The sequence below is a fragment of the Oreochromis aureus genome, linkage group 18, assembly GCF_013358895.1.
Source record: "Oreochromis aureus strain Israel breed Guangdong linkage group 18, ZZ_aureus, whole genome shotgun sequence".
Lineage (NCBI taxonomy): Eukaryota > Metazoa > Chordata > Actinopteri > Cichliformes > Cichlidae > Oreochromis > Oreochromis aureus.
This window is the reverse complement of record NC_052959.1, coordinates 12,443,726-12,455,795: the sequence shown is the minus strand read 5'-3', so window position 1 is coordinate 12,455,795 and position 12,070 is coordinate 12,443,726. Positions and strand designations below refer to the sequence as shown.

General features: G+C 41.0%; 1 protein-coding gene across 1 annotated transcript in view; it reads left to right on the top strand.

The window, feature by feature from the left end:
* The window catches only part of epha4b (eph receptor A4b), an 88,524-nt gene that overhangs the window by 39,589 nt on the left and 36,865 nt on the right, over positions 1-12,070 (top strand). Inside the window, exons 6-7 of the mRNA XM_039602545.1 lie at positions 8,525-8,680; positions 11,285-11,620. Coding sequence (XP_039458479.1) covers positions 8,525-8,680; positions 11,285-11,620 — 492 coding nt within the window. The remainder of the gene's footprint in view (positions 1-8,524; positions 8,681-11,284; positions 11,621-12,070) is intronic.

Genomic DNA, 12,070 nt, shown 5'->3' with positions numbered 1-12,070 from the left:
CAAACTAACTCTAAATACGTTTTTTTGATCCAGTGTGACCTTGAGGAAGGCAGGAAGCTTAAACATTGTTTTCTGCTGCTTTAGTGTTAGCTCTTTATAAATCCTAAACATGTTGCGGTCTTCAACTTTGAAAGAGATTGAAACATACAAGTGCAAATTTTCCTGCTATCTCAATTCGATTTGCTGCGAGTTTGGCTGACAGAGTCATCCACTGCCCACACACAGATTAAAGGCAGTGAAAATATGGCGTCCCACATGACAGGTACATCTGGCAGAGTGTTTATGACTGACACAGAGAAACAGCCACAGGGCTCTCCTTTCCTTGCCTGCCTCAGAAAATGAATTATTGAGAGTGATGAACTGAAAATAACGTGGATGAGTAAAGGAGGCTCACTGCCCCTCCTACACACACTCTTCTGGTCACGGGGCCGGCCGATGTGGGCACGTTTACTGCCGTGTGTGTGTGTGTGTAATGTTTTAATGAAGATATTTAAGCTGCACGTGCCTACTGAGGCAAAAAGTTGTGTGTTAATAGTAAAAGTTTGCTCTTTGTGTGTGTTTTGGTGTCGGTCTGGTGGGCTTTGTTCAAAAGGAGATGCTGTGTTCCTACAGCCTTTTATCTTGATAGCAAAACAGACAGAAGAATAAGTTATTCAGACTGTGAGTCAAACTCCCAGCAGACTTCTATTGGCCTGTCATGCTTTCTCCCTCTCTTTCTTTCCGTCCCTCACCCATGACCCCCACTCACACAGAAACACACATGCACCTGGGATCTATTTTATCTGTTTTTAGACGGCAAGATAATCACCCAGGCTCAAAATTAGCGAGCCATCATCTTGGGTTACCACTAGAAAAGTGCGTTTCTGTGTAGATGTGGTTTGCTTTAATTGTACTGAAATTGAGCTCTCTCTTTTTCGCTCTCTTTCCCTGATTTTTTTTTTCTTTTTTTTCGAGCGGTTTGTGTATGTGTGTGTGCCTGTCAGCGAGAGAGTAAATATTTGTGCAAGAGCTCTGGAGAAGGTCAGGGTCAAAGTATGACAGACAGCCCACTGGGAAATAAAGACACACATGCATACGCAGTTTTTCTTTTGCTCTCTCACTCTCTCTCTCTCTCTGACACACACACACACACACACACACACATAATGAGAATCAAATAGAGATGGTGAGAATGGAAGTAAAACATAAGTAGACAGACAGTAGGGGACACAGAAAGTTAGAGAAAAACAGAAACAAAGAAAGGACGAAAAAAGACAGATATGGAGAGAATTAGGAAGAGAGAGAGGGCTTCAGCCTGTAGTTCCCCTTGGCCGCTCTCAGTAATTGGCTGATGTCCAGGGGACAGAGAGTAGATCAGAAATCAGCCTGGGTGTACTCATGTGCTTCATGTACTGCACATCACAAACCATTTCATATCCACTGTGGTCTTGTGCCTTTATGCGCGCGCGTGTCAGAGAAGTTGTAAGACGCCATAAATAGAGTAAGGGTCTGTCCAGAGGCATCAATCATAGAGGTCTATGGCTTCCATGTGGTCACGGATCATGCCCGCTCTGCAAACATGTGATCCTAACTTGCTAGAGTCGGTTAAAAGCAACTGCTGCTATACATCATGTGCTTTCAAAGAAAACATCAGAGTTTTAAGAATAACCCTACTGTGAGCTTCACTCACATGTGTTGAGCAGTAGCAGCTGAACTGGGTGTCAGTAATGTAAACTCACTGTACACTAAAACCTCAAGGCCCATGTCTTTAACAGCAGAGCATTTCCAGAAGTGCCACTCACAGAAAACAGATATGCTTCTGATTAATTATGAGGTGTTTTTCTATAAGCCATATCCCTCGTATTTCCGCACAGTCCTACATTTGTAAATAAATAGATTCCATCATAAACATCTTGGCAGCGTATTTTAACACCTTTTCTATGGTGGGATGGACTGTCTATACACATAGATTTTCATCTCATATGGCATTTCTTCATTTATTGTAATTATGCAGCTAAATGCATGTACAGCAAGTATCCCTTGATACTGGCAACGTCTGTTCTGTTTGTTTCCTATTTGCAATATATTGTTTTTTCAGTAGCCTTTCCTGCTAGAACAAGTAAAACTCTCTGATGTTAAAAAATCAGAGTCTACAAATATTCGAATGAGTCATTAAAATGTATTTTTTAGCGCGCTGAATCCCAGTATGCTAGTGAACAAACAGTCACATTAGCATTGCTGTCAGCTTTAGTGTGTTTGCAAATAAGCCTATGCACTCTGCAATGCAATTTGTGCTTGCAGGTGACAGTTTTGCCAATAATTTCATATAGATTTGTGTCAAACTTGACTTTATAATAAGGCGCATACCTTCTTTCTTTGGGATATTTCTTAACCCAGAATGCTTGCACAGGAATTGTGTGTTTGTGTGAGCGTGCATGTGTGGGGCAGGATTAGTAGTGATGGCAAATATTATGGTGTTAAATGTTGTTATGAACTCCGATTAAGGATTAGAGGATCTCAGCAGGGGGCTGGACTCTGGATGCTGACATCTCTATCTCACACAGATCTCCTCATTACTACACACATGCACAGAGCTCCACACACACTTTACTTTGGTCTCTATAAACAGAACCCTACACCGCACACAACACCTCATACGCTACTTCCACTTATTAACGTGTGAAATCATTTACGTCACCGGCACATTTTCAGTTAATAAAGTCACATGGGCTATGCTCCTCTGCCGCTGTTAAAAGGTACACACTCTTTGCTGTGCTCCAGTTAATCAATTAATCAAAATGATGTGTTTATATAGTGAAGCACCATTAAGCATGTAATGGAACTGTGTATTTTATTTTGTGTATCACACGTTTGGTGTAAAGCACGCCGTAAACCTGGCTCGATGGCCGCCATTTTTATTCATTTCTTTTTTTGCACATAATTTTTTTCACGTATGCTATTTTTGACCATCTTCCTGAGGTTTGTTTTGTGTGACAACAATGTCAGCTCGACTGAAAACACGTTTCACAGGCATGTACACATGAACACAAACAAACCCACCTACAGATGTGACCCCGGTGGCCATAAAGGACGTCACTTTCAATCTTGTCAGATTTCTCCACTGACGCTTGATGTATCAATTTTTAAGTAGCTGGCTTCAACTCGGGGATGTGTATATATACACACGCACTTACACACAGACACACACTCTCACTCGAACACAGACTGCTCTGTGCTCCGGGAGCTGTGGCACTTGAGGGGTACTCGAAGGGTTCCATCTTGAAAGGCTGTTGCCATGGTGACAATTATGGAGCTCATCTCCCATGGGCCAGCAAGCTTTACACAACTTTCCTCCCAGCTGAACACGGCCTTTCACACACAGTGTACCCCCCACCTATGCACAAACACACGCGCAATTTTCTCCTCTTTTCTGCCCTTTAGGTTAAAGCCGGCCGAGAGCCAATATTTGACTTGAACGAGCGCGACAGTAAGCAAACGAACGGAGCAATTAGCACTTAAACTTTTGTAAGGGAAGTGAAGAGGAGGAGAGCACTCACCGTCAACCAGAGGAAGTGTTTGTGTCAGAAGAATGCAGCGGAGGTGATTTTGCATACGTTCAGAAGCGCCTGGTTGAATGTAATTAGCGTGTAATGATTCTGACGGTGAGATATCGTGCTTGCGTTCCTGTGCGTACACTTGCGTCTAAATCTTTAAAGGACCTATTGAACATTAATGGAACACATTTCCCGAACTATTGCAGTCAGCAGCTTCTGTTTTTCGTGTAAGCAATTAATCACTGCTGAAGCGTAGCGGTTCATACAGAAACACAGCTAACGTGTTAGAATGTATCCTGAACTGGCTCGAGGGGTCATCAGAGCTGCCAGGAATCATTAATCACGGCATAGGTCAGAGCTTTGCCCACAGACAAAGTCAACCAGCTCCATACATACGTGACCCTTGAACAGGATAATTTAAATTGACTGTAAAGGCTACGTGTGCAGAAGTGTGGGATGAGATTGTAATATATTCATCCTCGAGGGAAGGAATAAAAAGGCTGTGAACCACTGTTCTAACACAGCACATTCATTTTATGCCTACTAAAAGGAGGAAAGTGACTGGGAACAAACGCGCATGTAATTTGTCAGTAAAGAGGACGTTAACCGCTATTTTGGTGACGATTTGAGTCATTTGTCAAGAAAAAAATGGTCACAAACTGTCACAGCTTCTGGCATGTGAACATTGGCAGTTTTCCTTTTTTCTTATGAGATTCAAGGAGCGTTTGCTCAGGTTTAATCATTAAACCTCGAAAATCTGTACGAAAAGAGTCTTATATGCTGAATGCAAACACGAGAAAAAGTAATTCAAGAATCTGATCACCTGATGAACTGTTGTAGCCGAACATTTGCGTTTCTTTTCCCTCCAGCGATTCCTGAGGCAGGTGTTTGCTATTTCATCTACTAAATGCTTTACTGGCTTTTTTAGCTGCTAACTGTCTGTCATTTGGTGTTGAGCAATGGGTTTATAAAACCCCATTATTAGAACTACCTCGCACTACCTGTTAACTGAAAACAACTGTCTCCTTGGGCTGAAAGTAAGGCTGATGGGTGCTGGGAGTGAACCAGAACAGTCAGACTGTGAGGAAAATAAACCAAAACCATGAGTTAATAGATACTAAAAAAGTCAGAGGATGAAAATTCTTTGTTGATGAATATATATTTTGCTGAGTGCCTATAAACACTATATAGATGATGGACCTGTTTGTTTATTGACTCCTGCGTTTCAAGTCTGAAGTTAAAACCTTAGGCTATAGTTTGTGAAACTGTAAGTTAAGAGAAGAAGTGGCTCTGACTGAGAAACTGAAGACACCACAAGCTCATATGACAACAGCTTATCAATTGCAAGGTTGCCATGCCATAAAACACACCCTGTTTAATCACCTATTTTATTCTTGGGCACTTGGGGGGTACGTGAAGGGTTCCATCACTGTGTGTATACAAAATGAACACTTTGTATATTCCATAAGATTTGAAACTGGGTACTGGGACCACAAAAACACTAGGAAAGTATTTACTGAGGTATTAAATCTGAAGACGTAAAGTCATTTTGTCAAAGATTTCTGTACAACTGGAAGGGAGTCACTTCCTGTGCATAATTGCAGGTTTAAGGCACTTCAGCAGTGGCAACTCTTTTGAGACCTGGCAGCTAAGAATAGCTTTTCTATGGAGTTTGTGTACACACAGGACTTCAGAGGGCCCTGGGAAACTGCAATATGTTTATTTTTTTTTTTTTTCTGGCATTTTATAATAGATTTATCGAACTAATCAGTTTTTGTGGTCCTATAAAACAATAAGATGTGGAGTGGAACAGAACTCAATCATCTCTTGTGTACAGTGTTTTTCCCAAAGGAAGAAGTTATGCTGTTCCCATCTCAATCAGTGCATGGTGACTGAGGGTGTGTCTTGAGTAGCAGTACTATATCATATCTAAGAGCTATCGATTGGCATAAATACACCGACTCTCTCTGGTGACCACATGAATAATTAATAGGACACTGGATCTGAGGCCACTCTTTATCATACGCAGAAATGCATACACAGATCTGAAAAACACGCGCACACACACACACAACACTGTCAGCTGAGGAAAATGTTAATTTGGAGTTAGCTCATAGTTCTACGACATAGTTTTTGTGTCTAAACTTTTGCTCTTGTGTGTGTCTGCTTTGTGTATATGTTTATGCGATCACTGTCTTACTGCTTCAGGCTTCTTGTCCCTTTTTATATCTGTGGTAAATCATTAATCATAAGGGAACCAACTCAAGTAACATATTTCCCATGGGGCACACGCTGGGAGTAGCTTGAGAAAAGTAGCAAGAGAAGCAGAGAGAGGGAGAAAGGAGAGAGAGAGAGAAGGAAAAGGGTTACTTTGAAAGTAAAAGAGGTGGAAAAGGGGAGTAGAAAGCAGCACATGAGGATAAGGAAGCTCTACTCAGACTGGCCAAGTCACCATTCTTGAACAAAGTTTTTGATCAGGCGGTTGTATGTGTGCCAAGGCTGGCATAGGGTGCCCTGTCTGTCCTTTACCGCTGAGGCCCTTTGTGCCTCTGTGGCTGGCTAGAGCCTGTAGCCAGGACTCTCCGGATGCAACGTCCCCCCCAGGAGAAAAGACGCTTTTCCACCTTGCTCCTACGGCCCAGCCAACAGGAACACACACAGTCACCAGCACAGCACATAGGCACCCATTACCTTAAAGGCTGACAGGAAGGAGGAAAGAGAGCAGAAACCCTTTGAGAATTACCACTCCCTTTATTTTCCTTTCGTTTCTTTCTCGTTTTCTTTCTCTCATTTTTACACCTACACACCCACATCCCCCTTTTTTTTTCCAGTGTTCTCTCAGGTCTTTTGGGGATTGTGCCAGTGGACTTTGCTCCCCTATGATGAATGATTTACCTAAAAATACTGTCTGTATGTGAGCACACAGCATCCAGGTGGAGGAACTTACCTGCACAGTGAGAAATCACACTACTTTTAGGCCACTTTTCTATTCCGCTGTCTGCAGGTTAACCGCGGCATTGAATATGCGTGCGTGTGTGTGTTAGCGTGGTAATATACAGCCTTTCTGGGACAAGTGACGCGTAGCTTGATTAAATCCGTGACCTTCACCAGCAGCACAAGCAATCAGCAGGCGAACACATGCGTTCGCACACACACACGCTGCATACTTAACACCTTCTCACACACGAGCGCTTGGCACACGAACGTGCAATCAGCACCTGGTGGAATCGGTCGCATCATTGATCCAACCTGTTCATAGCCGCACGTATACATATCCACACAAACGTGCACATACACACACCAGACACCTATCAAATTGCATTTGAGACACCCTCATTTTCCTTACATAGAGTTTTGTATACTGTAATACTATTTACCACCGTGGCAGAAAAAGCCTCGCAATAATGGGAATACCAGGACTATGAATGTATAAATAAATACGTGCGTAATCTATATTCAGATTACCAAAGGGAAAGTCAGGAATTCTATTTTCCTGCCTAGGATGCAAAAGGGAAATCATTCACGTCCCCAGTCTATTACAGTAAGTTGCTCCCATTGAGCGGTATCACGGTTTTCCCTCCCCAGTTTTATGACTCCACATAATGACTAATGTGCAGCTACTGTAACAGCTCTACCAGTAGTCATATTATATTATTGTAACTATTGCTGTGACTACGGCTGTATATATTTTTGAGCCCTTGGTTGCCCGAAGATCTAATGCTTATATAACAGGAATGACAGTTGATCTGCTGTTGAACTGTGTTATTGTATCGTACAACCCTGTTGTTACACCAGTCTTTTAGCCTCATGTGAAAGGCGCTCACGTAGACCTATTGTCACAACATATTAAATCAAACTTTGTTTTCTTGTTCTTTGCCACGAGCGCTGCATGGCACATTCTGTGACCCACCTGTATCTGTAGTATCTATCTGTTAAAAAAAAAACAGAAGAAAAGAAAAATGTTTTACTGCGTTGGTTGTATTTTTTTGTACATGTTGTAGAATTGTAACCATCTTATCTGAACAAACAATCATATTGATCTTTAAATGAGATATAAGACTATTTCTACTGCAAAAGGCCAAAAAAGTATGTATTAAGAAGTCTCAAAGAGATTGTTTTTAAGCTCCAATCGTACCATTTGCTTTCATTTTCACATGTTTTTTGCACTGAGACTGAAACTGCTTGGTCACATTTAGGCAAAGCAGTTACTTGGTTGAGAGGGACAAAATGTGGTGTGTGTTCATTTGGTGTTGTTTACAAAGTCTATATTAGGAAGCAAACTGGGTTAATAATGTAGTTTTAGTTAAGAGTGGCAACACCAGCACTCATGTTACTTTGCAGTTGTACACTTGACCACCCTTAACTTTAAAACATAACTAAGAGTCAAAATAAGAACTTGGACAAACAATAACCATTTTTGAAGAAGGGTAGGACACTTGCAAGTTTTTCTCTGACTTCTCTTTAATATGTGCAGCCTTCAAGTTTAATTCTGTATTATTTGTGTATATAAATTATGATAGCAATGTTAACTTAAAAGTGAGATTTGGGGACTTGATGACAAAACTTCATGGCAGATGAGAGACACGTGCAGACATAAATTCAGATTGTTTGGATTTTTTGATCGAGAGATAAAAACAAAAGTAGTCATCTGATTGTGTGTATTTCTTGTCTCTCTAGCAACACTGCTTTGTTCTCAGAGCTCAGCAATTTCTTTGGCCTGTACAATGTCACAGTAACTGACAGAAATTATGTCCAAACCAGCCAAATTCAGACAATCACATTGTAGCAAGGCAGGGATTTCTGCTACAATTGCAACTACTAGCTTTTATCATCACATTACAAACAACAATATAGTAAATTTGTGTTTAAGTGTTCACAGCAAAACAGTTTTGCAACACTTTTCTTTATGGTTAATAAATGCTGACTGTGTATTGTGTTTGTTGCAATGGCACAACTTCTTATTCCATATTCATCTTCTTTCCTGGCTCCAGCATGCAGACCTGGCACCTACAAAGCTTCAGCTACAGATGCCTACTGCACCAAATGCCCCCCTCACAGCTCCTCCCCACAGGAACAAGCCACAGAGTGCATTTGTGAGAAAGGTTTCTATCGTGCTGAGAACGACCCTCGCTCAACGGCTTGCACACGTGAGTCATTCAAACACTGTCAGAAAGTTCAAGCCATCACAATCACAATATTCACTACAATTCACTAGTTCACAATACATTTCACTAGTGAAATAATTGTTGGGCTATGAAATTATTTAGTTACTTTTCATTTAATCAGTTTGCTGTAAGAACAGCACACAGATACATGGTTCAAATGCTTTCTCTTTCGGTTTCCGTTCTCTCTTACACGTAGACACACACACACACACACACACACACACACATACAGCCAGAGGGTTTGGGCTACATAGTCATGGAAAGACACAGAGAGGACGCAAAAAGATGGGGGATGATTGAGTGTGCAGGAGAAACAGAAACAGATAGATTAAGATAGACGGAGGGAAGTGGAGGCGGGAAAGGACATTGTCATGGCAGAGGAGAGAGACTGAACTTGAGAAATATGGAGGAACGCGCACACACACACACACACACACACACAAGCATGCACACTCATACTCAAACCCATTATCAGGTTATGGTAGATTACACTCATTAATCGTTGTAGCAGGTGAGATGTGACAGGTGTTATCAGCTGGAAATGAGTAACGGTTTGTTCAAATATGTATGGGCAGACACGCGCACGCCATCTCTCTTGAATGGTGAAGAGCACTGTGGAGGATTGAGGAAGGAAAATGAGAAAATAAGGAGAAAAGGTGAGAGAGTTAGTCATGGAAAGATGGAGAGTGACACTCGAGACATAAGAAAAGAATAGAACAGTGGGGGAAATCGTTGAGTATCAGAGGCATATAATCTAAGTGTCATAAAAGGCCGATCAGTACCGACGGTGATGATGGACAGTTAAGTGCGGCCTAGGGAAGTGAGGACGGAGAAAAGAAAAAAAGACAGAATTAGAATAAGTCAGCACACTCTTTTAGAAGATTTATAACCAACGGCCTCAATTATACGTAGTAGGGGCTCTGTCGCATGCTGCCGGGTCTCAGCACTGGGAGGGCCAATCAAGAAAGTCTCAAGCTCTGCTGGTCCCCCCCTGGGGCTCACGGCTCAGCCAGGACCCTGATGAGATGTCAGCATGAATAGGAATGTACTGCCAAATTCCATATGGTTGAAATACTGGCACCTTGCTGTGCTGTGAGTAACCACAGTCGGGGATTTCTATATGAGTGGTTCTCATGCGACAGGAATAGCTTACCTTGATGATTTGTTTGTGTTTCAAGGATTCTTCAGATTCAGAACTGACCTTTCCACAGATAAGGTATCCATGGTCTTAAAAGAGTTTAATGGAAACTAAAATATATTTTCCTAAATTTGGTGTTGAAAATGTAAATGTTACCATTAAACTGCTCTTTTTATGCAACCGATTGTATCCAGTTTTTGCAACCTCTTGATCCATTTAAACACATATATACACAAGTGTTGGTAAGTGCTTTTGTTTCCTTTTTTCTGGATTTTTTTTCTTTTTTTAATATACAAAATACAGCCCACATAAAAGTGGACATATTAAAGTGACAAAGGCCAGTTTGTGAACTCGGGTACATTCAGAAACAAAACGGTCCTGTCCTTGTAAGAAATTCATCATGTTACTTCAAATGCAACAAAAACCATTTAAGATATTATTCAAATGTATTAACTCTGGATATTATATTAATCTGTCTTTCAAGAAGAATGCACTCCATCTAAAGGTATAATGGAGAGCATTTGCGTGTAACTTTCTTTGGTTCCTTGAGAATGATTACTGAGACTCTGACAGTGTGATAAACTAATCATTTCAGCTGAAGCTCAGAGTGATATTAACCACCTAAATCATAAAATGCAACTGACTTGTGAGAATTACTCTGGGCACTTTCCATAGATCATTGTCCTCTTACTATTTATTATCTGCAGTGCACTCTCAGGGTGTGAGTTAATTTCACATGGTAAAAAATCTTTGTGCAGTCAAGTATCGGCTATTTAATATTATACGAATTTTCTTTAAAGGTTTAAGATTGAAATTGGAAAGTGCAATATGATACATTATTCTTCGATGTAACAATCTGCCAAACTCTTTCAATCACTGTCGATTTCAAAGCTAATTAACAGACTGGAAAAATATGCACCTCGTGGTTGAAGTCAGTTATTAAATTTGTAATTTAATCAGCGTGATGTCTGTTCTTTATAGAAATCGCAATTAATTTGGTAATGGGCATGAAGACGATGCGCATTGAAAGACTGGATATTTCAAAAAATAATGTTTGTCTATATTTCAAGGAGGGGCTCTGATAAAGACAGTTTTATGCCATGCTTCTCACCAATTAAACGCTAGAATAGCTTGGATTAATTAACAGGGTGCCACATGTATTGTAATACTATTTTATAGATGACTATATATTTGGATGTGCATTATTAAATCCAGTTGTAACCTGTGAGATTTGGGGCATTTGTAGTCCTTCGGAGCAACAGTTGAAGGCAGTGACAATGATGGTTAACCGATGCTGTGTACAGTTTCATCAAGGTTTCCATTTAGAAACCTTTACACTAGATTTAGTGTAGTCAAAGCAGTTTAAAAAGGAACTTTAAAAATGCAATAAATAAATAATGAATAGTAAAAAGATACAGAAACTGATCAGAGCCTTTGTATTCTCTCAGGTCCTCCATCTGCTCCTGAGAATCCCATCTCAACTGTCAATGAAACCTGCGTCACCTTGGAGTGGGCGCCACCCAGAGACACTGGAGGCAGAGGAGACATCATCTACAACCTCAACTGCACAAAGTGCTCTGGTGATGGCAAGAAGTGCACAAAATGCGGTAGCAACGTCCATTTTGTTCCCAGGAACTTTGGTCTATCATCAACAACCGTGTTGGTTACCGACTTGGAGCCAGACTCCAACTACAGCTTCACAATTGAGAGTGAGAATGGAGTCTCAGCCTTAAGTCCAACACCCAAAGGAAAAGTCGTGATAAATGTCACAACATCGCAGACAGGTGAGAACATGTGCACGTCCTAAACAAAGACATCCCAATTTGAATATGAATGTATTTGTTGATGCCGGGAAGCTCTTTCACAGTATTATTTATTATGTTTCAAGACATTTGGAGATTTAATATGCAGTAAATACTTAATAAAAAACAACATATTCTTTGGCCTGAACATCTTCTGTTTATAAATAGCATCAAGCGTATGTGAGAACTATAAACACTGATGTGAAACATCACTCTAACACTCTGACTCTAAATGACATCTTTGCACCCTTGCCTGCGTGTGCAATCATATTTGCATATGTCACACGGTGGGACTGCGTAACAGAAGTGTAGCAAGGTGACGATCTCTTTCAGGTCTCATACTACGGCTGCGTATGAGAGGTGGGAGGAAGGTGAAAGGGGTGTAGGAGGTTGTTAACCTCATTAAAATCCCCACGTGCCTTGATTGTCGCT